This window comes from Ovis canadensis, chromosome 19 (assembly GCF_042477335.2).
Source record: "Ovis canadensis isolate MfBH-ARS-UI-01 breed Bighorn chromosome 19, ARS-UI_OviCan_v2, whole genome shotgun sequence".
In the NCBI taxonomy this organism is placed as follows: domain Eukaryota; kingdom Metazoa; phylum Chordata; class Mammalia; order Artiodactyla; family Bovidae; genus Ovis; species Ovis canadensis.
The window spans coordinates 68067147-68095018 of NC_091263.1; the positions used below are offsets into that span (position 1 = coordinate 68067147).

The 27872-nt window shown below is 44.1% G+C and overlaps 1 protein-coding gene across 3 annotated transcripts; it reads left to right on the forward strand.

The window, feature by feature from the left end:
* The first annotated feature begins 835 nt into the window (after positions 1-835).
* On the forward strand, positions 836-27739 carry LZTFL1 (leucine zipper transcription factor like 1). 3 transcript variants are annotated; one of them, XR_011250719.1, is made up of 12 exons: positions 888-1043; positions 5547-5671; positions 7690-7884; positions 11287-11347; positions 12384-12455; positions 13506-13571; positions 13659-13736; positions 15713-15889; positions 16642-16745; positions 18013-18093; positions 19180-19217; positions 26424-27739. XR_011250719.1 is itself a non-coding variant. In XM_069560881.1 (10 exons), the coding sequence occupies exons 1-10, from the start codon at positions 1041-1043 to the stop codon at positions 18029-18031; spliced, it is 900 nt and encodes a 299-aa protein (XP_069416982.1). In that variant the 5' UTR covers positions 902-1040; the 3' UTR covers positions 18032-19046. The 3 variants fall into 3 exon arrangements, 1 of the variants encoding a protein (XP_069416982.1); XR_011250718.1 differs by lacking the exon at positions 26424-27739 and having other exon boundaries at positions 836-1043; positions 19180-20105; XM_069560881.1 differs by lacking the exons at positions 19180-19217; positions 26424-27739 and having other exon boundaries at positions 902-1043; positions 18013-19046.
* The last annotated feature ends 133 nt before the right edge of the window (positions 27740-27872 follow it).

Sequence of the window (27872 nt, forward strand, 5' to 3'; positions counted from 1 at the left end):
ATAGTCCATCTCTTTCTAGACCTCAGCCTCTTCCAGAACAGTGGTTCTTTTATGTCTTCTTGGCCACACCATGCAACATGTGGGATCTTAATTCCCTGACCAGGGATAGAACCTATGTCCCCTGATTGGGAGTCCAGAGTTCCAACCACTGGACCACCAAGGAAGTCCCTAGGACAGTGCTTCATAAAGAGTAGTCCACAGTCAGCCCTGGAGGTTGGTAAAAATTGCAGATTCCAAAGGCCCAAGCTTGACTTCGTGATTCAGGATTTCTGGAGGTTGGCAACGGAAAGCATTTGTGCAATACTTTCCCCTGATGATTCTAGGCATAACACTTTGAAATACACTGCTCTTTCACCAGTTTCCGTTTGCGGTTTTTTGTTTTGTTTTGTTTTTTAAGGGAAAAGGCACTTTATTAGAGATTTTTTACCAAGAATGTGAAAAGAAGAAATAGCAGTGGGGAGCGGGTTATTCAAAGCTCTGTCCAGGAATATGGAAGCTCTGGTGCTGGTGGCCTATTTCTGCCAAGTAGGAAGTCTTGGAGAGGAGAGAATTAAGTCTGGGACACCCCCACGAGACCGATGGAAGGTCAGGAGTCAGCAGTCGTGGCAACGGCCATTCGTCGGGGCCGCCACGCCACAGGAAGTGCTGGGCAAGCCTTGAGCAGCAAGGCTGGCTAGGATGCCCCGCGGCTCTCGGTAGCGATTGGGTGCCAGGCAGCCGCGCCTTTCCTGTTGCCGTTGGCAACAGCGGCCGCTCCCGTAGTCGGCGTGGCGCGTGAGGGCGGGACTTCCCGCGCCTAGGAGCAAATGCGCGCGCGGCGGTCGGTCGGTCTCTCGCACTTCCTGTCACGTGATCTTGAGAACCAATCAAAGTGCGTAACTCCCTAGTCCCGTGCGTCTGTTCCCGTTAGCAACGCTTCTAAACAACCGGCCCTGCCTCGCGTCTGGCGCGGTCCGGTGTTTCTCGACGACCCCGCGCTTGGTGAGGCTGAGCCTGGCCTCTCCCGCTTTTCCAGACCGCTGACTTCCCTCCTCGCCGCAATGGTGAGTAGCCGGCCTGTCGGCGCCACCGCGCGCCGAGGAGAGACGCGAAGCCGGGGCCTCGGAGTGATGGCGTGCCTTGCGGCAGAACTTGGTCCGGCCCTGGGCCTCTCTGAAAAGGGGACGCCACGCTGGGTGCGAGAGACTGTTAACCAAGGTCGAAGCCCTTCCGGGATAGTTCTTGGTGGAGCCCTCTTCTAGCAGCCGCGCTCCGCCGCGTTACCATTCCTCGCTGCTGCCTGAAGGGCCTAGGCCAAGTCACACCTCAGGTGGTTGGCGAAGAGAGCTGGAGGGAACCATCTGCCAGCAGAAGGCGCAAAGCGGTTTCTTGTTCCATTCCAGAAACTCAAGTTTATGCACGCGCGCACACACTCACACGCATACCCCACCCCCCACCCCCCCACACACACCCTTTGGCAGTATTATGTTAACCAGCCGAGGAGGAAGAACGTGATTGAATACAACTTTCTTATGTGAGAGTGATAGAAGAATCCCCAGGCCCCATATTATACCTGAGAAAACTTGAGTGACATTCCTTGTGTTCTGACCTGTTCAAAAGAAGGCATGTTTTTCCTGGATGCTTGAACATAATCCCATTTGTCATTCCAGCGGATACAGAATGCCAACTTAAACAGCAGCCGTCCTTAGAACAAGACACAGTACTGAAGTGTTGAGAAAAAAAAAAAAAAAGATGAATCCAGAGTTGGGGGCACCATCGAAATAGGCTACTGAAATACTTCAGCAGCCAGAATTCCTCTTTAGCCCACGGGGTATACCAAGTACTCTTGCCGCTGAGGGTACAACTGTGAACGGAACAAACCATTCCCTACCATTCTTGGAGCCTGTCCCACACATTCTGTTGGTTTCCATAAAATATGAACAAATTGAAAAAATGGTGATGTCACAAGAAAATTGACAGCTGCGCGCATTCTTACCTGCTGTCATTCCATTTCCCAGGCTACTGCTATTTCTGCTACTGAAATCAGCTGCTTATTTCTGCTCCCTTTCTTCACTCCCATCCCTTTTAGACGAACTTTTCTGTCTTCTGTTATAAATTTCATTCTCAGTTTCAGTAATTTTTCTTCTTGGTCTGGGGACAGTCTTTACTTGACAGAAGAGAACAGGCATGCGCTGGGCACTTACTCTGCGCAAGGCACTATATGAGGAAACTGTATGGTGTAAGAAATGATTCATGCTGTGATGAGCTTACAGTCTACTTGAAGGAGCAATTCCTAAGGAAAAAAGACTGCTGATAGTTTTTGTTTAGTCACTAGGTCGTGTCTGACTTTTTGACCCCGTGGACTGCAGCACGCCTGGCCTTTGGTATCTCCCGGAGTTTGCTCATGTCCGTTGAGTCGTTGATGCTATCCAACCATCTCATCCACCTATGTGCTAATTTTTGGAGGAAGGCATAACTAGAGTTAATGAGGGCATGTTGGGAGGCTTCACAGAGTAGGTAAAAAAGGTTTGATCTTGAAGGATGGGTAGGAATTTGGTAGATTTATGGAGCATGCTTATACCTCTGAGAGCCAATTATATGCATTTCTTGTCACCTCTGCAGTGCAGTGACATGTTGATAGGATGAGACCCGCCATGCTGGGAGATTTTACACTGGAAATTAGCAAGGGCTGCAAATCAGTTTGATACTCCAACCCTCACCAGTGCCTGTTAAGCATTCACCAGCACACCACTGGGTTGGGACTCAGATTCTTGAATAGGCATGGAGAGGTGCTTTTAGTCAAGGACTGGGGTAATGAGGGTGAAAGTATAGGATGTTCAAGGCTGGTAAGCAGACTAATCTGACTGAATAGGAGTGTTCTTAACAGAATCTTGGGAAATGGGTTTGGGGAGTATGGAGGGCTTATGAGTATAGATTTAACACTATAAGCAAGAATAATTGAAACTTTATGAGACTTTTTTTTAGCAAGTTGTGACATCATTTTGAGATTTCCAATTGTAGGATATTCTTGCTGACACATGAGTATAGAGATAACATCATTTCTAACATAGGTATTGAGGTTTATTTCAAATGCCTGGTGGAGATGTGTCTTCTTGTGAGTCACAACTCAGGTTGATTTGCAGCTGTAACATATCTGTGTTCTTTTATTTATTTAAATCATGCCATTTTTCTAAAAAGGATTTGAAAAGCAGAGTGTGGACTTTGGAGTTAGACTTCCTGGTTCAAGTCTGTGCTCTCCCACTTGCCAATTCAATAGCATAGAAAAAAAAAATTTCTTTGGACCTCAGTTTTCTATCTGTAAAGTAGGTTTATATTTACTTTTCCATAGGGTTGTATTGAGGACTAAATGAGATCATGCCAGGCACTTTGTAACTTGCGAATGACTTTTAGATGTTGTCATCATTACTGTTTCTAACGTTTAACATTAGAAATTAGACATTTGACATTGACATTTGAAGTAGTTCGAGGAGTTGGCTAACAATCCATGTAAACTAAAACATAAGAAACTTTATTTCCATTCACATTGTCTAGCCCTAAGGCAAAAAGTTAAGTTACCAGTCTAATCAAATAAGGTAGAGTCAGGAAATGTCAGTACATACTGCAAATGTGTTGGTTTACCTTGGCCAGAATATCTCAACTGGTTGTTTTGAAGCAGTCTACTGGATAGGTAACCATTAGAGAGCATCATGATATCTTGGGTAATTCTTAACTTACTGAACTTTAACAGAAGTGTTAAAAATAATGTGGGGGAGAAAAAGACTTGATGGAGCCGTTCATGTGGTTGGGGGTACTGGTCTGTAGGCCAGGCTGTGATACTTGAGAGATGCTTGTAGGTAACACCTTGAAAGAGATCATGTCATCCAGAAGAGGATATAGAGTGACAAGAGTAAGGGTCTAAGGGTAGCGTCCTAGGAAGTGCAGCTGCTTAAGAGGCAAGCTCAAGAAGAGAAGGCTACCGGTGAGATCAAGAAGGGAAGGTGGGGTTAGCAGGCAGAGAATGGAGCAGGTCAGCAGACAGCAAAGCACCAGCCACAGTAGTTGGACTTGTTACTAAGTTGCTGGTGAGCTTTGCAGAGGTGGTCGGAGCAGCATTTAGGATGGAGACACAAGAGCAGAAGAGAGCTAGAGAAATGCAATGGTAGCTGGAGGGAACCTACGGTTTTGTTTTGGTTTCACACGAATGAGGTTTGTGTGCAGCCTTGTCTGTAGTCTGAAGGGAAGAAGAAACCTCTATACAGTGTTGAGAGAAGTGATTGGTTGAAGTCCCCCAGGAGCTTGAACGAGAACAGATTAAAGCCATGAATGACCTTCAAAAGAAGGAATTCTTTCAGTTCACTTGTTAGGCACATGGCCACTGTGTACAGGCACTATGAGGAGTCCTGGGGATCCTCAGGGAACCAGAGGGACAAGGTCATGGCCCTTGTGGTCTTATGTCCTACATCTACAGGTAAGGATGTATGTAGATGCAACAAAGCCATGGTGAGGGGCTGAGAGGGTAAAGGAGATTGTGCCCCGTGACCTTGGTGGTGTCCTCCACAGTGCTGGAGGCAGCCCTGCGTGCTGGAAGTAGGAGATAAGCCTGAAGAAGAGGATTGCAGAGGATACCGTTGTCTCCCGTAAGAATGCTGTGACACATCAAATTACTTTTCAGGAGAATCCAGCTGAATTAGTCCCCTGCATTAGATGTTCAATTTCATAATTTCCTTCTGTAATTTTCAGTGTAGCTTTAACATGAAAAAAAAAATCAGTCTCTAGCTTACAGTTGTCAAGCTCTCATCTGGTTTAAAATCAAGAGCAGTTGATGGCTGCTTCAAAACCAAATATACTGTTTAAGGCTGTGTGAGATGGAATAAGGTTAAGGTGCTCTAATAGAGGTGTTTTTTGTTTTTGTTTTTTTATAAAATGTACCTTAAAGAATACAGAAGTTTATTTCTCTCACACTTAACAGCCTTCTCACTGCTCATCTCACGTATGTGGCTCTGTGCTGCTCCATGAGGTTATTCGGGGTACAGTTCCCTTTCATCTTGCTCCCCCAGCCCTGAGGCCATTGTGCTGTCTGCATGGTTCAGCAGAGTCTCACCTCCAGGTTTCAGAGACATAGGGTGTGGCAGACATGTACCCTGTGTATTAAGGCTTTAGAAATAGCTTTCATTCCTCTGTTCCCATCCGTTGCTGAGAAGTAGTCACGTGATCATGCCTGACTTCAAGAGTGCTGGAGTGTTTTCTAGTTGGGCAGCCAGTACGGGAGATGTGGGTTTGATCCCTGGGTCAGGAATATCCTCAGAGAAGGAAATGGCAACCCACTCCAGTATCCTTGCCTGGGAAATCCCACGGACAGAGGACCTTGATGGGCTACAGTCCAGGGATCACAAAAGAGTCGGACGTGACTTAATGACTAAACAACAGCAAGCCATGTGTCTGGAAAGATGGAAAGAACAGCATTTAGTAGACATCCAGCAGTCTGCACCACAGGACAGTCTGTACATTTTCATTGTTGGTTCTTTTATTATATTTTCAAGACTTAACAAATTACTTCTCTCTTTCAGGCAGAGTTGGGTCTAAATGAGCACCATCAAAATGAAGTTATTAATTATATGCGTTTTGCTCGCTCAAAAAGAGGCTTGAGACTCAAAACTGTGGATTCCTGCTTCCAAGACCTCAAGGAGAGCAGGTATCAGAGAATTCTGAGGAGACCCGGTGGGAAGTGACCGTCATCCTTTCTGGTGGCCAGTGGGGGGCAGCTGTAGCAGAGGCCATACAAACCACTGCTAGGATATGATCGATTATCCATTGTGAGCGGCTACACATAACCTTACGGATATGTAAAATTCAAGAAATCAGATTGTGGTGGGAGCAATCTGTTATTAAACATCCACATAGGATAGTTAAGGGATTGCAGAGATTCAGAAGGGCAGTCAGAAAATTGTTAAGTGCTGGTGGGTTAATAATTGGCTTGCTGTAGTAGAGATTCCAGAACTTTAATTACTTGAGTTATGAATTAAAAGAGTAGAACCATAAGACATGGCATTTAGCAAGAAAATACGTATACCGTTTTATATTGAAACAGACAAGGAGAAAACAGCAGGAAACCATGAAAAGATTGCTGACTAGTACGAAAATTGCTAGCCGACTTGCAGCAAGAGGTGATAATTCGCTTGTTTGGACCAATACTGGGAGATAATAAAAGTCCGTAGAAAATTTAGTGATAGAGGCTAATGGGAAGCAGCTGAAAGGACTGAATAATAGAGAGACCTCAGGCTGCTTGGGGATCAGATTTTGGCACACCTGGATGTGGTGACCTAAATAAAAAGGGTCTCTAGGTGACCTGCAACTCTGGCAAGCTCTAATGTCACTCAGCGGCAGAGACCATCAGCTGTAGACTTATCTGTTCAGTTTATTAATCTAGTCTGATAATCTGGCTTCCTGACTCACAGCAGCTGTACGCCACAGTCTTGGTTGGTGAGGCTGTGAGATAGCCAAAGAAGGTGCTGCTTTATTTACTTTACGCATTGGAGTTTGGAGTACCTTAATTGCTGTTCATAGTAATGAACTTGGGTTGCTCAAAAAGCAACATATTTTTAAGCAGATTTAGTTTGTTCTCTTAAAGAATACAGGAAGATTGTTGATGTTTTTAATAGGGACTTAAACTTCTGGGTTTTTAAGAGTTGTTAAATTCTGCTTGGTAAACAAAACATTAAAGCTTGCTAGAGCAAATAATATTACCTTGAGTATAGCTGTGAGAAGTTTGGTGGGGCTCCCTGCGTTGTGTCCTTCTGGACACATGTCCTTCTTCCTTTTGGAGTAAGGGAGAGGATGACTAGCATCAGGGCTGTAGCTCTCCATCCACTGGGTGTCTGAAGGATAAAGGACCTTGGGGGTGGAGGCAGGGAGTGAAGAGGACTGTTCCTGTAAGCCTCTCACTGACAGTAGGAGGCCTACATGGATGCTTTCTCAAGGGTTCAGTTGTTGGGCATGTTTCCGAGATTACTGGAAGTGACTGTGGGGTTGAGTCACACCCCAGTGGGACGCTGGGCGCGTCACCTCCACCTCCTGAGCCTGTGTTGCATCTGCGAAGTGAGGGGATTGAAGCAAATGCCTTTGGAGTTCCCTTCCAACCCAGACATTCTCTGTGAAAGAGTGAGGTTTTAATACTTTTGATGATGTTCATTTTTATGGAGCTTTAATTAAGTTCCAGGGTTTTTCTTTCAGGTCTCAAGATGCTAAGAAAAGGAATACATAATTAGCACTAATTTTCTTATAGGTGTTTACTAACTTGTGAATAGCCTGTAAGGTCTTTGAAATGCTAGACAACTAATACAAAGAAAGGGAGGAATTAACACCTCTCACGTGACTTATGAAATAATTAAATGTGATAAAGCTAATTTTCACTGGAAAGCTGAAGAAAAATTAGGTAGTTCGGGGCTTGTTTCTGAGCATATAACTTGTATGAAAGGATGTGCACATTTGAGGAGCGAGCCACAGTTTAATCATTTAACCAGACATCAAAAACTAATTGAATCTAAATTATTTTCAAACTGTTTTACGAATAAAGAAGATAGTTCCCAGAGACACTTTTATTGTAACCTTTTCATCCCTCCGATGACACGCTGGGGGCTTCTCAGTTTTGTTTTTCGTTGTAAATGGTTTCTGTTGTTTACGCAGAGGTTTAGGGTCGTGGTTGTTTTTCAGGCTTGTGGAGGAGACCTTCACCGTCGATGAGGTCTCTGAGGTGCTGAATGGGCTGCAGGCTGTGGTCCACAGCGAGGTGGAGTCTGAGCTCATCAACACGGCCTACACCAACGTGCTGCTTCTGCGGCAGCTTTTCTCACAAGCCGAGAAGTGGTACCTCAAGCTGCAGACAGACATCTCTGAACTTGAAAACAGGTAATAATATCTGTTTCCACAGTTGTGACCATAGAGGCCCAAGCATGAAGTTGAAAGCGCATGCCTGTCTCTGCTGCTGTTTTTCTTGAGCATAGTGTGTGAGAAAATTTGGGTAGCCTGACAGCAACGCATCCAGCTAATGAGTCATCTCTTAGGTGCCACTCAGAGTCCTCTTCAGAGTGCCCTGCGTCCACTGTGATAAAGGCCTCGAGGTCTATGAGACTGCTCTGAAGGTGATTAGCAATTATTCCTCACAGCAGCTCTGGTTAGCCTGATCAATATTGTACTAAGTTTTTAGAGATAGGTCAGCTAAGAAGTAGCGGTTATGAAACAGATTTGAAAAATTAATTCAACTACCATCAAATCACACTTAGTAGTATGGGAAGTGTACTTTTATTAATTGCATTAAAAGTATATACCACTCTTTAAAATAGGGAAAGTTTTCTTAGAAAGTTTTGTAATCTGAACAACATGAAAAAGCTCCCTTATTTTTTAAAAACATGGTAAAATCAGTGAAATTGATACTCATTCTGTGAAAAGTCATGCCAGACACCTGGAAAGACTGACCTGGAGCCCGGGGGCCGTTTGCTAACCACAGAGGCAGCACGGCTCACAGTCCGTGCTGAGCGTCACTGACTGTGGCCTCGGGTAGGGGAGGAAACCGTCCAGCTTCACCAACTGTCAGTGGGTAATTGATGAGAAAACTTTGAGAAATTCACGTTAAGAAGCTTAAAAGAATAGTTAACTACCATTCACTGTAAAAGCTTTTGTATAGTAAGCATCCATGTACTTTTGCAAATAAGAGGAAATGTTCAGGTGGAAACCATCCGTCTTCCTTGAGAATTTACCATACTCAGTAGATGTGAACTAATTCCATTTTTCCCAGGCTATTCTATTAAAACCAGTTTTTCTTGAATCTCTACCAGATAACAATGTATGTTATATTAGAGCAGTTTCCCTTTCAGTTCAGTCGCTCATTTGTGTCCGACTCTTTGCGAACCCATGAACCGCAGCACACCAGGCCTCCCTGTCCATCACCAACTCCCAGAGTCTACTCAAACTCATCTCCATTGAGTCGGTGATGCCATCCAACCATCTCATCCTCTGTCGTCCCCTTCTCCTCCTGCCTTCAGTCTTTCCCAACATCAGGGTCTTTTCAAATGAGTCAGTTCTTCCCATCAGGTGGCCACAGTATTGGAGTTTCAGCTTCAACATCAATCCTTACAATGAACACTCAGGACTGATCTTGTTTAGGATGGACTGGTAGGATCTCCTTCCTGTCCAAGGGACTCTCAAGAGTCTTCTCCAACACCACAGTTCAAAAGCATCAATTCAAAAAAAAAAAAAAAAAAGCATCAATTCCTCAGTGCTCAGCTTTCTTTATAGTCCAACTCTCACATCCATGACTACTGGAAAAATAGCTTTGACGAGATGGACCTTTGTTGGCAAAGTAATGTCTCTGCTTTTTAATATGCTGTCTAGGTTGGTCATAACTTTCTTTCCAAGGAGCAAGAGTCTTTTAATTTCATGGCTACAGTCACCATCTGCAGTGATTTGGGAGCCCAAAAAAATAAAGTCAGCCACTGTTTCCACTGTTTCTCCATCTATTTGCCATGAAGTGATGGGACCAGATGCCTTGATATTAGATTTTTTGAATGTTGAATTTTAAGCCAACTTTTTCACTCTCCTCTTTCACTTTCATCAAGAGGCTCTTTAGTTCTTCTTCGCTTTCTGCCATAAGGGTGGTGTCATCTGCATATCTGAGGTTATTGATATTTCTCCTGGCAATCTTGATTCTAGCTTGTGCTTCCTCCGGCCCAGCTTTCCTCATGATGGTCTCTGCATTTAAGTTAAATAGCAGGGTGACAATATACAGCCTTGACGTGTTCCTTTTCATATTTGGAAGCAGTCTGTTGTTCCATGTCCAGTTCTAACTGTTGCTTCCTGACCTGCATAGATTTCTCAAGAGGCAGGTCAGGTGGTCTGGTATTCCCATCTCTTTCAGAATTTTCCACAGTTTGTTGTGATCCACACAGTCAAAGGCTTTGGCACAGTCAATAAAGCAGAAATAGGTGTTTTTCTGAAACTCTGTTGCTTTTTCGATGATCCAATTGATGTTGGCAGTTTGATCTCTGTTTCCTCTGCCTTGTCTAAAACCAGCTTGAACGTCTGGAATTTCCTAGTTCACATATTGCTGAAGCCTGGCTTGGAGAATTTTGAGCATTACTTTACTAGCATGTGAGATGAATGCAGTTGTGTCGCAGTTTGAGCATTCTTTGGCATTGCCTTTCTTTGGGATTGGAATGAAAACTGACCTTTTCCAGTCCTGTGGCCACTGCTGATTTTTCTAAATTTGCTAGCATATTGAGTGCAGCACTTTCACAGCATCATCTTTTAGGATTTGAAATAGCTCAACTGGAATTCTGTCACCTCCACTAGCTTTGTTCATAGTGATGCTTTCTAAGGTCCACTTGACTTCACATTCCAGGATGTCTGGCTCTAGGTGAGTGATCACACCATTGTGGTTATCCAGGCTGGGAAGATCATTTTTGTATAGTTCTTCTGTGTATTCTTGACACCTCTTAAAATCTTCTGCTTCTGTTAGGTCCCTACCATTTCTGTCCTTTATCGAGCCCTTCTTTGCATGAAAATTTCCCTTGATATCTCTAATTTTCTTGAAGAGATCTCTAGTCTTTCCCATTCTATTGTTTTCCTCTATTTCTTTGCACTGATCACTGAGGAGGGCTTTGTTGTCTCTCCTTGCCATTCTTTGGAACTTGCATTCAAATGGAAATATCTTTCCTTTTCTCCTTTGCTTTTCACTTCTCTTATTTTCACAGCTATTTGTAAGGCCTCCTCAGATAGCCATTTGGCTTTTTTTGCATTTCTTTTTCTTGGGGATGGTCTTGATCCCTGTCTCCTGTACAGTGTCATGAACCTCCATCCATAGCTCATCAGGCACTCTGGCTATCAGATCTAGTCCCTTAAATCTATTTTTCACTTCTACTGTATAATCGTAAGGGATTTGATTTAGGTCATACCTGAATGGTCTAGTGGTTTTCCCTACTTTCTTCAATTTCCCTTTAGTACTTCAAAAATACAGTGTTAACTACAAACTTCAGACATGTTGTATTACCATTGTAGTTTAGTTCTGGCAATTATATTGTACACTCAGCAAGTACAAGATACCAGGTGCTATGGGGATTCAGAGTTGAGTGCATGGAACTTACTTCTTCTGCCGTTAGTAACTAGTACCATATTTGATGTGACGAAGTTTTGTTCATCTTGCCCTGTTGTCTCTGGCATGTAATAGGTTGATACCAGTGCTTTTATTTGTCTTGTGCATATGATACAAATCTGTTTTAAACAATTATTTTTTCATATTTTCTTTTTATCTTCAAGAGAATTATTAGAGCAAGTTGCAGAATTTGAAAAAGCGGAATTTACATCTTCAAGTAAAAAGGTAATTTTGGGTCCATATCTTAATAGCCACTGTTTAGCATCCTCAAATTGCTTCGAACATTCAGAGGCTGAAGGGAGAACTCTCAAGGAAAAGCATTCAGCTCAAGACCAGAATTCAAAAGTTGCCTTGTGGATTTTTAGGCAAAAGAAAAGCTTTGGACGTTACTGTGAAGAGCTTGCTTCTGTCTGCTGCCTCACACACAAGCATGTGCACGCTCACAACGCCCCTTTGGCCCACCTGCCTCTCACTTGTGCAGGCTTCGTTGCAGCATCCTGGCACTGCCGCGCCCCAGCCGGGTGACCTTGAGCGGCTGACCTTGAGACGGCTGAGCCTCGTTCTCCTCGTCTCTCGAGTGGAGACAGCACTAGTCATTACCTACTTCTCTCTTTAATCAGTCTTATTATCTACGGTGACCCTTCCATGGTGTGCGTGTACCGTGAATGCTCTGGCGTTACGTAGTAAAGCCCTGCTGAGATGAGTCCGTGAATGTACACACACATACGAGTTTTCTGATTGTTCCTTTGGAACTTATTTCTAGCTAAGAAATTTCTGGTTCAGGGGCATGAATTCTTTTGTTTTAATACATATTATAGAATGTATGTATCAAGTTGTGTCAAGTTAGTCATTTGCAATGTAGTTTACCTAAATCCTCATCATTCTTGCAATTTGGGGGGTTTGTGCAGAAATCTCGCTTCCAGCCCCCACGGTATTAAAACCTCAGTTCCTAGGTACTAGGATCTTTATCTGCTCTGGCTTTGACTACCGTCCCTCCCACCTTTCTCTTCCACCTGTTTATTTTGTTTGTTTGTTTAAGATACAAGGAGGATGGGTTTCATTTTCATCTAACTTTCGTTGGGCACTGTGGGCCAGGCTCTGTCCTAAGCACCGGTGCGTGGTAGAGAAGCAAACCAGTAAAGGTCTAGCTGACATCCCGTTGGTAGGTTTGCACAGTGTCTGCCACTTAGAAGGGACAAGGGTTCAGTGCTTACACGCGCTTTATTTGGCGGTGATTTCAGTTCGGTTTGTTTCGTTTCAGTCCATCATAGACAGCATGAAGCCAAAACTCGCTCCACTTCACGAAGGTGGCGCGGCAGAACTGCTGAACAAGGTAATGTCGCCGTCACTGTGAGGAGCGGCAGCTCTCAGGGTGTGTGCTGGCCGCCTGCACAGCTCCAGCTGGAGATGGGGTGGAAGGCCCAGCTTCTGTCCACTGAGGGTGATTAGTCCGTCAAAGTAGTTGTCCTTAATGGTACTTAGTAAGAGGTTTATAAAAAATGATTACCAACATACAGCTATTTTTCTTGACTCTTGTGTTTTCAACGTTATGCTAGATGTTGTTACATAAAAAGAAAAGTAATACCTGGCCTTTTGCCCTCAAGACCTTACAGTCTCGTTGGGAAGGGATAACTAACATTCTAGAAACAGAGACAGGAAACTGCTAACCTTTGTACCACAGAGTGGCAGAGAAGACACAGTGCCATGTGGATGAGAGTCGAGGAGGACTGGCTGTTGGGTACGGGGGTGCCCAAGCTGGGCTGAAAGGCGAAGGCGCAGTGAATTGTCAGAAGAGAAGGGGCACGAGCAGCAGGGGAGCAGAGTGGGCAGCAGCCCGAGGCAGGGCGGAGGCTGGCGTGCCTGGGAGCAGAGCACAGGCTCCGCTGGGCGGTGGTGTGTGCGCCAGAGCGTGCCGAGACCGCACTGGCAGGCAGTGCTCGTGGTGGAGCTGCTGACGAGCCAGGGCCATGGGTCTCCGCTCATAGGGACCGTTGGGGGCTGGACACAGGGTATGGAATGGTGGTGGCTGTGCTTTGAGGATAAGTGCAGGTGCCGCGCTGTGTAGGCCAAGAATAGACCAAGAGTTTCAGGATCTGCTAGGTGAGAGATGGCAGAGGAGGGGACTTTGGGAAAAGGCTGAGAACAGAGGGCTGAAAAAGTCTGAGAGACTGTGAAAGAAGGAACTAGAAGTCTTAGAGCCAGAGGTGACTAACAGATGTTGAGGCTGGTGGGCTGGGTGAAGCTGGGATGTTACCAGTAGCCAGGGCTTGCAGACTCTGGAGTTTCTATGTAATTTAAAAATTAAAAGTATGAGTGAAACAAGTAATTTCAAGGATGAAAAGTACTTTGGCTAACATAGTAAAACTTGAATCTACTCACAAAGGAAATTATAAGACTTCAAGAAGAGAATGAGAAATTGAAGTCAAGACTGAAGACCATTGAATCCCAGGTAACTGAGAAATACTTAAAACAAAATTATTGAAAGTATTCCTTACAGATTGAATATTGAATGTTTTCTGTTTACTCTTGATTTTAGGCAACAGATGCATTGGATGAGAAGTCAAAGCTGGAGAGAGCACTGCAAGATTTACAGCTTGAGCACGGGAATCAAAAGGTGAAATCAGTCTTAGCTTTTTCACATTTTCCAGATAGAATCAAGTTAGAAACTTATATGAAGTCTTAGTTACTATCATGCCCCACCACCAGCCACTCCCTGAGAAAGAGGCCGCCACCGCTGCCCCGCATCGAGACAGACTTGTCCAGGAAAGGCTGCGTGAGCGCCTGCTCAGGGCAGAGGGGGACATGCATGGCTCACGTGCTCCACGTGTCCCAGAGCACATGGGCATCTCATATTTGCTTAATTTTTTTTTTAAGTTCTTTTCCCTTTCACTTTCCCATTCCAGTTCCAGTAGGAAAGAGAGAAGAATGGAAAGGTTCTTAGTTAATTGGATTTATTGTTGTGGTTTAGCACTAAGTCCTGTCCGAGGCTTTGCAATCCCATGGGCTGTAGCCCGCCAGGCTCCTCTGTCCATGGGCTTTCCCAGGCAGGTATACAGAGTGGGCTGCCATCTCCTCTTCCAGGGGATCTTCCCAACCCAGGGATCAAACCCCAGGCCTCCTGCTTTGACAGGTGGGTTCTTTACCACTGCGCCACCAGGGATTTGAATTTGGGTTTTATTATACAGAACTTATTTTTACTTAAATTTCCCTTTGGGAGTATGATAAAATGAAATGAATTTATTAGTTGTGCATCTTCAGATCCATCTGTATCTAGCAGAGCTTGGGTGAAACAGTGAAATTCAGTGTTAAAATTCTCTAGGTTTGTCTGAATGGAGTGGCCGAGTCCCGCGCCACCCTGGAAGTCATCGTGGGCACAGTTCTGCCTCGTGTGGCCTTTGCACCGAGATGAGATGCTGTAGTAGGACCCCGTCAGCAGGGCTGTTTGACTGAATCTTCATTGCAGCACTGACTTGCCTAGTGGGTTTAGTGCCATTGTAAATGTCTACCAAATAATCCCCGAACTTGCTTCATTAGACGTTGGCTACCCTTTTTCTGTGGAAACTTTCGAACATGTATAAGAATAGAAGAATAGTGTAATGTAAGCCAGGCACTCACCACTCAGCTTTCCCGCTCAGTCGCCACGGCGTGGCCAGCCTATTTGATGCTAACCTCTAGTTTCTTCTCTTCTCCCCCGTGTTTTTTTGAAACGAATTTCAGGCATTACATTATTTCATCTATAGATACTTTTTTAAAATAAAAGGATACTTCTTACATGGCTAAAATGAAAGGAAATATATATGATTTTCAATCATTATATACCAAGGACCATAAATTTATAAAACAGCTGAATACTCTGTAAAACAGTTGCATTTTTGGATGCTAAATTTGTTTTATAAGCCATTGAAGACTTTGCTCCAATTTTACTGTTTTAAGATTTGGCAAAAGCAAAATGCGTACAGAGATACAGTGAAGTAAAATCATTTTCAAGACCAGATTTCAAAAATAAGGCATTTTTCTTTTGTTGATAGTAGTGCTCCATCTTCGTAGTTAGCAATTAGAGACCATTTTCTTGTCTTATTAATATTACTCTTCTTTACATTATAAATGGTATCTGGTAGAAAACATGATCCAAGTAGAGAGAAGATCCAACTGCTTATGTTACACAGACAAAGTGTACGAATATGTGTATCTCAAATTAAGGTAAAAAATTTAGTCTTATAAATGTAGCAAGCCATATACTCAATAAGCATTAATTAGGCTCTTATAATATTGTGAAACATGTCACCCCAACTCTGGGAAACACAGCCTTGTCAAATTTAGGATCTCACCTCTCTCATTCTCCCTTTGAAGTCCCAAGAGCTCATAAATCATATTTGACACACTTGGAAATCCGTGACCGCTGAGTGGCCATGCTTTTGTGCAGTGACCAGGCACTGGGTGCCGAGTGACCCTCCGGGACTGCAGCGGCGGGGGAGGCTGGCGTGCACGCGCAGCACACAGCCTCCCCTCTTTCCATCCCTGAGGTGTTGAGCCTAAAGCCGTTGCTGTTTAGGGTGTCAACGTGAACTTATGTGGATATATTTTTCACAGGATTTTATAAAGGCCCAGGACTTGAGTGACTTGGAAAACACAGTTGCTGCTTTGAAGAGTGAGTTTCAGAAGACACTTAATGACCAGACAGAAAACCAGAAATCCCTGGAAGAGAATCTAGCAACGGCCAAGCACGACCTCCTGAGGGTCCAGGAGCAGCTGAGCATGGCTGAGAAGGTCAGCTTTGTCTGTCCACATGGGCCTGAGCGATGAATGCACTGTGACTGAGGGAAATGCGGATAGCTGCAGATTTACTTTATTTTTTCTCAAGGTGTTAGGCACTTTGTGTTCTAAAAGACTCACCCCTTTTGGTAGAAAGATTGCTCTTTGACACCAGAATGCCTGAGGTGATAGAAAGCCTGTGTTCCTCCTGGTGCGTGCGCACAGCCAGCACCCAGCACCCCCGCGTTGCTCTTCTTGACTATCCCGCTCACAGTCGGCAGAGGCTTGGCGGGTGTTTTCCTGAAGGGGTCTGTCCCTGTTTCTTAATTTACAAGCAGTATGCCGAGAACTGTTCTTTTCACTTTAGGGATTAGACTCTTAGGAATATACAAGCTAAACTGTAATTAAATTTAAAATCCTCTTCCTAAAAAACTGGCACTACTTTGGGATTTAGAAAGAAGAGCATGTCTATTTTACCTAAAAATGAATTAACTGTTTCAAATAGATTTCCTATCTCTGTGGCATAGTATGTTTGAGTTATTTGTTAATATTGTACTTGGGAAATGTTACCATTTTATTGGCTTCTCACTTGAAAGAATGTATTTTTAAAGTTTCAATAGTCTTAATTTTATATAAATACATTAAAAATAAATTAGAAAATAAGCAGAATATTAGTAAATTAGGGCAAAACTGTATATTTTCATCAAATGTGTTCTTTCTTTCCTTAACTATTTCTTATTAGTGGACTGAAATTTTTCCCTGTGTAGGAATTAGAGAAGAAATTCCAACAAACAGCAGCGTTTCGAAACATGAAGGAGATTCTTACCAAGAAGAATGACCAAATCAAAGACCTGAGGAAAAGACTGGCAAAGTAAGCTGTGCTGATCCTGCCGCTTGGGTTGTCCCCCTGCTGGGTTGGCGTCTGTCCTCCATTAAGTCTGATCTCGTGTCCGGAGAGGCCAGACCCGTGGGGAGTTGCTTTGTCATCCAGTCCAGCGGCCTTGTGTGGGGAGGGCAAAGGGGCTTCTGCCAGGCCTCACTTGCCACACCCCCTCGGGTTTCTTTTCAGGTTCAGCTGGACCCTTGGGGTCACTCAGGGTCACACTGGGCTGCCTTCGCCCCACAGTCTCTCAGCAGGATATTGGACAGGGCAGCGCCAGGCGTTGCTGCTCAGTGGTGTCCTTGCTGCAGTCCAGGGCCTGCTCACACTGTGCTCCCACGTGACACTTTTGTTGTTTAATTGCTCAGTTGTGTCTGACTCTTTGTGACCCTGTGGAGTGTAGCCTGCCAGGCTCCTTTGTCCACGGAATTTTCCAGGCAAGAATACTGGAGTGGGTTTCTGCTTCCTTCTCCACGGGAGCTTCCCAACCCCGGGATCGAACCTGAGTCTCTTGTACCTCCTGCATTGGCAGGTGGATTCTTTACCATCTGAGTCACCAGAGAAGCCCCCACGTGACAATCCAGGTGCTACCAAGTGAGGTCCGTGTGTGGATGCCAGAGCCCGCGTGCCTTAGAAGTCCATGCCCCATGTAGGAGCGCTGTCTCTGGCACAGCTACGTGACACTCTGGCGGGGATGTGTCCAGGAACTCACTGCACACGGCGAAGCCGAAGCCCTGATTTCTGCCGTGGATGTATGGTTGGCCACAGTTCTTGTGGTCCAGATGGAGTCTTCTAATCAGGGTCATTTCTGCCATCAGTGGTTCTGCCTGGAAACTCAGCTGACATTTTACTTTTATCAGAGTTCCAGGGTACCAGAGCTGAAAAGTGAATCCCAGCTCAAACTTCTCCTTAGAGAACGGGGTTGGTTAACCTTGTACTCACAAGGTCATATCAGCTGTTTGTGTCCATCAGGCCTTCAATTAAATAATAATCTACTAAGCTGACATGGGTGTAGATGCCACACATGGTAGAGACTTAGAGCCTGATGGTATGTCAGTGGTTATCTGGTCCATTCTCTGGTCCAGGAATCCTCCGACTCACCCCCATCATGCCTTGAACGAATCTGACTTGTACCACAGCGGTGATTGTAGCTGAAGGATGCAACATTACTGGCTTAATCACTGGAAGTGTTTCAGGTAGACTCACTTGGTACAACAATTGACATTATGCTCTTAATTAAATACATATCTCTTTCCAGATATGAACCTGAAGATTAAAAACTGATGATTTCATCTGGAAGCTGCCGCAATATGAAAGTGCAAGCCCTTTCTCACCTCAGGCATGTATTTGAAGCAGTTTGTTATATTCCCTCTTTATTTTTCGAAGATTTAGACTTTGCTTATGATATTTAGAGCTAGAGTTCCTATTTCAGTTACCTAATTGAGAAGAGAGAAAACCTCCTGACTGATTCTGGCTGGTCATCCCAAACTCCTCTCTGCGAGTGCTCCAGATTCTTAGTTCAAAGGCAGTGAGAATTCTTTATAGTAAAGAAAGACTTAACGTTTTGCGTTAATATAAAGAGTACACCTTTTCAATATGTGTTAAAGCTAGCTTTGTCTACAGTTATGCATTCCCTAGAATGAAAATATAGAATTATTAAAGATAGTTTATTATAAATCTTATTTTAAAAAATGAAATGTAAATTGTTTTCTCTATGTGATCAACAAAAAAATATATATAAATTTATTGAAAATGTGAATGCCATCTATTATAGGCATCATTTTTACCAATTATAATGAAAGTTAACAGTGAACGTGAGGATTTGATTAACTCCTTCAGTCAGACATTTTTTGCAGCATACATTTTCATAAATCTGTATTACTGATGAAGAAGGCAGAGCATCCTTGTACTTCTAGAGTTGAGAAAGTATCTGGACTCAGAATAAATGTAACCTTTACACTTCAGTTTACAGAATATTCTATTAAATTATATGTTGAATGAGAACACTTTTTTAAAGATCTCTATTCAACATAGAATCAGTTACTAGACTTGAGATTCAGCTTTTGATTATAGTTTATTTATTTAGGTACATGTACAGTAGCTTCATTTTCAAGAGGTTTTGATTATATTTCCGTTGGCCTGCTTTTCTTGTGTTTGTTTTGGGATAAATCATTAGAAATTAGGTATCTGGTATCTGTACTTGGATGATGCATCAATATACTATAAGGATAAACAAAAATAAAGTTCATAAGGCATTAATGCTTCAGAAATAAAGTACTTGCTTTTAACACATTATTTAGAAAGTAATCATTCCCACTTCCACAAGATTCTATTCACCAAGAAGAGTTTACTGATTCGAGGAAAAGGTTTGTTATTTTTTTTCAAGCTTTTAATACTAGCCTTGAATTTGTTGTTTTTCTTGTAGGTTTTATATTAAAATACTGAAGGAACAAATGATAAAGGGTAAGATAACTCCCCCCAAAAAGAACACAGAAGGCAGTGTTTAAGAGGTGGCAGGATGGGAGAAGCGAGGGGGAAGGAGCCGGCCATGAGTTAGCACTCCTGCATGGCTGCGCCTCACCGTCCCCGCTATGCAGGCTGCTCCTGGGGTTCTGTGTCCTTCTCGAGCTTTCACTGAGGATTCCAGTCACACACCATACTACTTCAGGCCAGAATTCATTCTCTCCCCAAAAACTATTCCATTATTTGATGGGCCAGGATATTCTATTAAATTCAGAGAGAGACTTTTTTTTTTAATGGCTTGGTATCTTTTAAAAACCATATATTTTCTTCTTGCCTTAGTTTGATGCATAGGGAAGAAAGTTATGTTGAAAAACCTATGTCGCTAGGTAGAATTTCAACTTAGTATTTTTTTCTTTTTTGATAGCAACTTTGAAATATTCTGTATATCCAGTTCAATAATAAATCAAAAGTCTTTATGATCCTGTAAAACCTAACTATGCCCTGCATTAAGAAAAACAACCATGACATTTTTTGACATAAATTAACATGATGATTCTTCACCATATAAATACTTTTTTGCCTGGTTGTGTCACTGTGTGTAACTCCTGTGCTTAGCAAAATGCAGTAGTGAAATGTGGTTTTTTTTAACATTTTCCTGGTCTTAAGACTTATCTCATTTAACTAAGAAAGCCTTTTTAGTTGTTGTATTTTGCATTTGTAAGAAGGCTGCCTCAAGCCCTGAGTGAACTTTCAGTCCCAGCTCTACGAGCTGTGCGCAGTGGCTGCCACAATGCAGCTTTAGTTTAGCGTGAATACTCAAGGCTCCTGCTAAATTACAACTCAGACCTTTATGGACAAAAATAAAATGTAAAGGGTTTTTGTTACTAATTTCCTCTGCTCAGAATTTTAAGTGTTCATTTTTTCCTCATGATCTGTTTTGAGTCATATTAGTGTTTAATGATCATTTGTTTATGGCTTATATAACTCATAAGGAAAATACTGCTCTACATTGAACTTGTTATCCTGCGTGATAAAACCTTTGCTATTTATTATTCCACTCTGATGAGTTGAAGAGAGTTGATAGAGATGCTTACTTATTTATTCATTAATGTTGAAGTATAGCTGTGTACAGTGTTGTGCTAATTTCTGTTATACAGAAGGGTGACTCAGCCACACACATGCAGTACTTTTTTATGTGCTTGTCCGTGACGGCTTATCCCAGGAGACCGCATACAGTTCCCTGTGCTATACGGTAGGGTCTTGCTTATCTGTTCTAAAGGTGATAGTTGGCGTCTACTAACCCCCAACTCCCAGCCCATCCTTCTCCCTCCCCACCTCCCCACTGGAGTCACAAGTCTGTTCGCTAAGTCTGAGTCTCTTTCTGCTTGGTAAGTTCATTTGGATCATTTCTTTAGATACCACATATAAGTGATACCGTATGATACTGCCTTTGTCTGATTGACCTCACTTAGTATAATCATCTCCAGGTCCATGCCTGTTGCTGCAGATGGCATTATTTCATTCTTTTATGATGGCTGTGTATGCATGCCACAGTTTTGTTACCCACTCCTCTGTCAGTGGACATTAGGCCGCTGCCATGTCTTGGCCGCTGTAAACAGTGCTGCAGTGAACACTGGGCTGCACGTGTCCTTTCAGAACCATGCTTTGCTCCAGATACACGTCCCGTAGTGGGACTGCTGGATCTGACGGTGGCTTTTTTTTTCCCAAGGAATCTCCAGCGTGGCTGTACCAATCATATCGCCCCCAACAGTGTAGAAGGGTTCCCTTCTCTCCACCCACTCTCCAACATTTATTGTTTGTAGACTTTTTGAGGATGGCCATACTGACCATCTAATAATTAATGACGTTGAGCATCTTTTCCTGTGCGTCATGGCCATCTGTGTATCTTCTTTGGAGAAATGTTGCCCGCTGTTTTGATTGGGTGGTTTGTTTTCTTCTTGGCATTGAGCCATGTGAGATGTTTGTAAATTTTGGAGATTAATCCCTGTTGGTCACGTCGTTTGCAAATCTTTTCTCCCATTCTGAGGGTTTTGTGTGCGGTTTTCTCCGTTTGTCTGTTGATGGATCCTTGGGTTGCTTCCATGTCTTAGCTGTTGTAAATAGTGCTGCTGTGAACGTTGGATGAACATTGGATGCATGCATCTTTTTGAATTAGTCTTTCTGCTTTTTTCTGGATACATACCCTGGAGTGGAACTGTTGGGTCACTGGGCGGTTCTGTTCTTAGCTTTCTGAGGACCCTCTCTGTTGTTTTCTGCCGTGGCCGCACCAGTTTACACTCCTGCCACAATACACTCTTGCCCTGTGTTTCGGCACTCTAACATCTTTAGAGCTGCTCTAGAGTCCACTTAGGTCATTATATATTCCAAACAAATAAGCCATCTTACTTTTAATCACCTTTTTGAGGTAACCTTTACAGTAATAACATTGATGCATTTTAAGGTCCTGTTGGATGGATTTTGGTTGATGGAGTCACCTGTGTATGTACTACCACAGTTAAGATACAGACATTTTCATCACCTACAAGTTCCTTCCCGCCCCTCTACAGATGGTCTTCTCCACCCTGGGCCCTGGGAAGCCACTGATGTGCTGTTGCTCATGATAGATTAGATTTGCCTTTTCTAGAATTTTCATATGATCTCACATAGTGTGTCGTCCTCTATGCCTGGCTTCTTTAGCTCAGCAAAACGTATTTAAGATTATCCATATTGGTACGTGTATCGATAGTTCATTACTATTATTATTGAGTCGTACTCCATCATAGGCTATCTCACAATTTTGTTTATCTACCCAACTAAACCTTAGAATACCTTAGCCAGTATTTACTGCACTTCACGTGGGAGTTGAAGATTAGACACTCTCTTTGGACAAATTTGAGATGCCTCCCTTCCCTGACCTCCAACTGGGGATTTGGGTAGGTGGTAGACATACAAGTCCAAACATTAAGGTGTGGTCGGGGCTGAAGCTACACCCGTCATAAGCTACACCCGTCATGAGCTACAAATGTAGAGGTGGCTTTTAAAACACAATTACGAAAGATACAGAGGTGGGTGTAGATGAGAAGCCCCAGGGCCCTCCAGTATCACGGATCGTGGAGAGAGGAGGAATAAGCAGAGGAGAGCAAGGAAGAGAACCAGAAGACAGTGCCGCCCTGGCAGCAAGCCTGCAAGGCCCCCAGGAGGACAGAGTGACCACCTGGCTCAGACTCTGCTGGGTGGCCACGGGAGGGAGGCCTGAGAACGGGCCGCCCAGGTCAGCCACAAGGGCCCATCGGTGACCTGGACAGTTTGTCAGACCGGCAGTGGCTGGCCTGGAGCGGGAGCCTGTTAGCACCAGTGGGAGGAGAGAGTCTGCAGACAGGAGTGGGTATAGACATCTCTTGATGAGTTTTCCTAGAAAATAAAGTAGAAACAGGGTAGAGGCCAGAAGGAAAAGGGGGATCAAGCAGAGAGATTGTTTTTCTTGAGCTGGAGAAGCCACAGCATGTGTTCTTACCAGAATGCCCGTCCCAGAGAGCTGGGGTCTGGGTTGTCCTGTTTACTCATGCCTGCCCAGTACCTAGAGCAGGGCCCACCCAGCACAGAAGGACAATCAGTAATTACCTCTAAGTAAATTGATGAATCAAACCTGATAAACCAGAAACTCACATTGTATGCTAAATGGTGATAAGGGCCAAGGAGATAGCATAAAGCAGGCAAGAAGGGCATAAAACGTGGGGTGGTGGTTGACCTGTTAGCTAAGCTTATCTCTGAGGCCTCGGGAGAAGCTGACTTTTGAGCAAAACTCTGAAGAAGTACAAACAGCTGTGAAAAGAAGAGAAGCAAAAGGCAAAGGAGAACAGGAAAGATATACCCATTTGAATGCAGAGTTCTAGAGAATAGCAAGGAGAGATAAGAAAGCCTTCCTTGATAATCAGTGCAAAGAAATAGAGGAAAACAGTAGAATGGGAAAGACTAGAGATTGCGTCAAGAAAATTAGAGATACCGAGGGAACATTTCGTGCAAAGAGGGGCTTAATAAAGGACAGAAATGGTCTGGACCTAACAGAAGCAGAAGGTATTAAGAAGAGGTGGCAAGAATACACAGAAGAACTGTAAAAAAAGATCTTCATGACCCAGATAATCATGATGGTATGATCACTTACCTAGAGCCAGACATCCTGGGATGCTTAGTCAAGTGGACCTTAGGAAGCATCACTATGAACAAAGCTATGGAGGTGATGGAATTCCGGTTGAGCTATTTCAAATCCTAAAAGATGATGCTGTGAAAGTGCTAGACTCAATATGCCAGCAAATTTGGAAGACTCAGCAGTGGCCACAGGACTGAAAAAATTCAGTTTTCATTCCCATCCCAAAGAAAGGCAATGCCAAAGAATGCTCAAACTGCCACACAGTTGCACTCATCTCACACGCTAGTAAAGTAATGCTCAAAATTCTCCAAGCCAGGGTTCAACAGTATGTGAACCGTGAATTTCCATATGTTCAAGCTGGTTTTAGAAAAGGCAGAGGAATCAGAGATCAAATTGCCAACATCCGCTGGATCATTGAAAAAGCAAGAAAGTTCAGAAAAACATCAATTTCTGCTTTATTGATTACGCCAGAGCCTTTGACTGTGTGGATCACAACAAACTGGAAAATTCTGAAAGAGATGAGAATACCAGACCACCTGACCTGCCTCTTGAGAAATCTGTATGCAGGTCAGGAAGCAACAGTTAGAACTGGACATGGAACAACAGACTGGTTCCAAATAAGAAAAGGAGTACGTCAAGGCTGTATATTGTCACCTTGCTTATTTAACTTATATGCAGAGTACATCATGAGAAACGCTGGGCTGGAGGAAGCACAAGCTGGAATCAAGATTGCCGGGAGAAATATCAATAACCTCAGATATGCAGATGACACCACCCTTACAGCAGAAAGTGAAGAAGAACTAAAGAGCCTCTTGATGAAAGTGAAAGAGAGTGAAAAAGTTGACCTAAAGCTCAACATTCAGAAAACTAAGATCAAGGCATCTGGTCCCATCACTTCATGGCAAATAGATGGGGAAACAGTGACAGACTTTATTTTTTTGGGCTCCAAAATTACTGCAGATGGTGACTGCAACCATGAAGTTAAAAGACGCTTACTCCTTGGAAGGAAGGTTATGACCAACCTCAGTTCAGTTCAGTTCAGTTACTCAGCTGTGTCCGACTCTTTACAGCCCCATGAAATGCAGCATGCCAGGCCTCCCTGTCCATCACCATCTCCCGGAGTTCACTCAGACTTACGTCCATCGAGTCAGTGATGCCATCCAGCCATCTCATCCTCGGTCGTCCCCTTCTCCTCCTGCCCCCAATCCCTCCCAGCATCACAGTCTTCTCCAATGAGTCAGCTCTTCGCATGAGGTGGCCAAAGTACTGGAGCTTCAGCTTTAGCATCATTCCTTCCAAAGAAATCCCAGAGTTGATCTCCTTCAGAATGGACTGGTTGGATCTCCTTGCAGTCCAAGGGACTCTCAAGAGCCTTCTCCAACACCACAGTTCAAAAGCATTGATTCTTCAGTACTCAGCCTTCTTCACAGTCCAACTGTCACATCCATACATGATCACAGGAAAAACCATAGCCTTGACTAGACATAGATAGCATATTAAAAAGCAGAGACATTACTTTGTCAACAAAGGTCCGTCTAGTCGAGGCTATCGGTTTTCCAGGAGTCATGTATGGATGTGAGAGTCGGACTGTGAAGAAAGCTGAGTGCTGAAGAACTGATGCTTTTGAACTGTGTCTTTGGAGGAGACTCTTGAGAGTCCCTTGGACTGTAAGGAGATCCAACTAGTCCTGAATATTCATTGCAGGGGCTGATGTTGAAGCTGAAACTCCAATACTTTGGCCACCTGATGCAAAGAACTAATTCATTTGAAAAGACCCTGATGCTGGGAAAGAGTGAAGACAGGAGAAGGGGACGACAGAAGTGAGATGTTTGGATGGCATCACCGACTCGATGGACATGAATTTGAGTAAACTGGAGTTGGTGATGGACAGGGAGGCCTGGCGTGCTGCAGTCCATGGGGTCGCAAAGAGTCAGACAGGACTGAGCGACTGAACTGAACTGAGGAAGTAAGAGAGCCTGGCTGTCTCCAGGCAGCATAGCACCTTGATTAAGTAAGCACGGAAAATATTTCGAGCTCCTCCGGTCCAGGAGGAGACATTTTTGTTGTATATACAACAAAATTATCTTCAGATCTCTTTTTGTTTACTCAGCGTATTTTAGAGAGGAAATTGAAAAGGTGGGAAAAAGCAGGTAGAAGGGGACCATTTACAAGGGGGCCTGGGGACATGGGAAGTGGAAAATGGAGTGGAATTTTGAGGGGAGGAGATGTGCAGCCGTGAATAAAATGAGTGTGGAGTGGTAGCAGTAAGGCTCCTTCTTCTACTGGAAAAGGTAGCTGGAGCCAGCTCCCACGTGACTTCTAAAGGGAACATTCGCTGGGCTCCTGCGTGTGTGCTTTAAAGCTGCATAGAGGATCCTGCTGTGAAACCAGGTTGAAGAATGCAGCAGTGCTCCTGAAACCTTGACATCCCTACAGAGCCCGTGGGGGTCTTGCTGAAACATGGGTTGTGACTCAGAAGGACTGGAGCGGGGCCCAGGAGTCTGCATTCCTCACAGTCTCCCCAGGGGTGCCCCTTCTGGGCCGGTGACCACATTTTGAATACACACAGGCACAAGAAATCCAGTATAACTTGAAATGTTGAGCTTGTGAAACGAAGCATGTGTGTTTTTTGGCAGAGTGAGATTCACAGGGCTTCTCCTGTTATGAAATGGGAGAGCAGGCACAGAACAGCGCAGCAGGACATGGTGAAGCCCCTTAGGGGCCACTAATTGAGGCTGTCGGTGTGCTCTGACCCTGAGAAATATTTTCACAGGGTTCTGTTTGTTTTTCTCCACCAGATTATGCCTTCTAGTGGGTCCTGATTGCTTGTTCCTGGTAAAAAATATTTGAGGTGACGAAATAAGTTTAGCCAAGACCAACACAAAGCACGGAAGGGTTCTTTGCGGCTCTCGGGCTGCTGTTTTCATAGCACTTGGCTGGATCTTCCTCAGGCAGGTGATCAGCTGAGTGGTCGTGGGGAGAAACTGCGCTGTTTTCCAGATAAGCTTGTTTCTCCATCTGTTCCCTCTGACCTGAAAAAGCCTCTTTGTTCCGTCCAGGCCCTTCTAAACAATGCCCACTTGGTGCGCTTTGAGTTCCTGCAGACAGCGAAGGATCCATGTACAGAAAAGCGTCGCAGGTTATTCAGCTGAAACAGTTGTCCTTTGAAAATGAGCCTGTGGACAAAAGGACACAGCATATTGATGTGTTATTTTCTCTAACCTTACTCTGGGTCTCACAAAGCCCTGAGTTTTGACCTGAATTAATAGTGAAGTCGCTGGTGTTCAGTCGCTCCATCATGTCCGACTCTGCCACCCCGTGGACTGCAGCGTGCCAGACTTTCCTGTCCTTCACTGTCTCCTGGAACTTGCTCAGACTCCCATGCATTGAGTTGCTGATGCCATCCAACCATCTCATCCTCTGTCATCCCCTTCCCTTCCTGCCTTCAGCCTTTCCCAGCATCAGGGTCTTTAGTACACAAAGAGTAAATTATACAAATTGAGACATTTATATTATGACTTCCCTATCATTTTAGATTAAGTCTTTGCATTCAAGCCTCAGACTTCTCATTCTCTTTTATCTTAAACTGCCATTGAAGTCATCTGTGTCCCATTAGTTTTTCCCATCTCACAGCAGAAACAACACTGGAAACAGAGCCACAGCCTGCAGCTGCCACCCCAGGCCCAGCTCTGTGCGGTCACCGGACTTCGGTTCTAGCCAGCAGTTCTTCAACATCCTAGGGGCTCTTGGCTTCAGTGACATATGCCAAATAGTCTCAATTTAGTGGAGAACTTCAGTTCAGTTGCTCAGTCATGTCCGACTCTTTGCGACTCCAGGGACTGCAGCACACCAGGCTTCCGTCTCCATTGCCAACTCCTGGAGCTTGCTCAAACTCATGCCCACTGAGTCAGTGATGCCGTCCAACCATCCCATCCTCTGTTGCCCGTTTCTCCTCCTGGCAGCAGTCTTTTGCAGCATCAGGGTTTTTTCCAGTGAGTCAGTTCTTCACGTCAGGTGGAGATATGTCACAAAGTAGTGGAGCTTCAGCCTCAGTCCTTCCAATGAACACCCAAGACTGATCTCCTTGCAGTCCAAGGGACTTCCGGGAGTCTGCTCTAACACCACAGTTGAAAAGCATCAATTCTTCGGCTCTCAGCTTTCTTTATAGTCCAACTCTCACATCCATACATGACTACTGGAAAAACCATAGCTTTGACTAGATGGACCTTTGTTGGCAAGTCATGTCTGCTTTATACTATGCTGTCTAGGTTGGTCATAGCTTTTCTTCCAAGGAGCAAATGTCTTTTAATTTCATGTCTGCAATCACCATCTACAGTGATTTTTGAAGCCCAGGAAAATAAAGTCTGTCACTGTTGCCATTGTTTCCCCATCTATTTGCCATGAAGTGATGGGACCAGGTGCTATAATCTTAGTTGCTTGAATGTTGAGTTTTAATCCAGCTTTCTTCACTCTCCTCTTTCACTTTCATCAAGAAGCTCTTTAGTTCC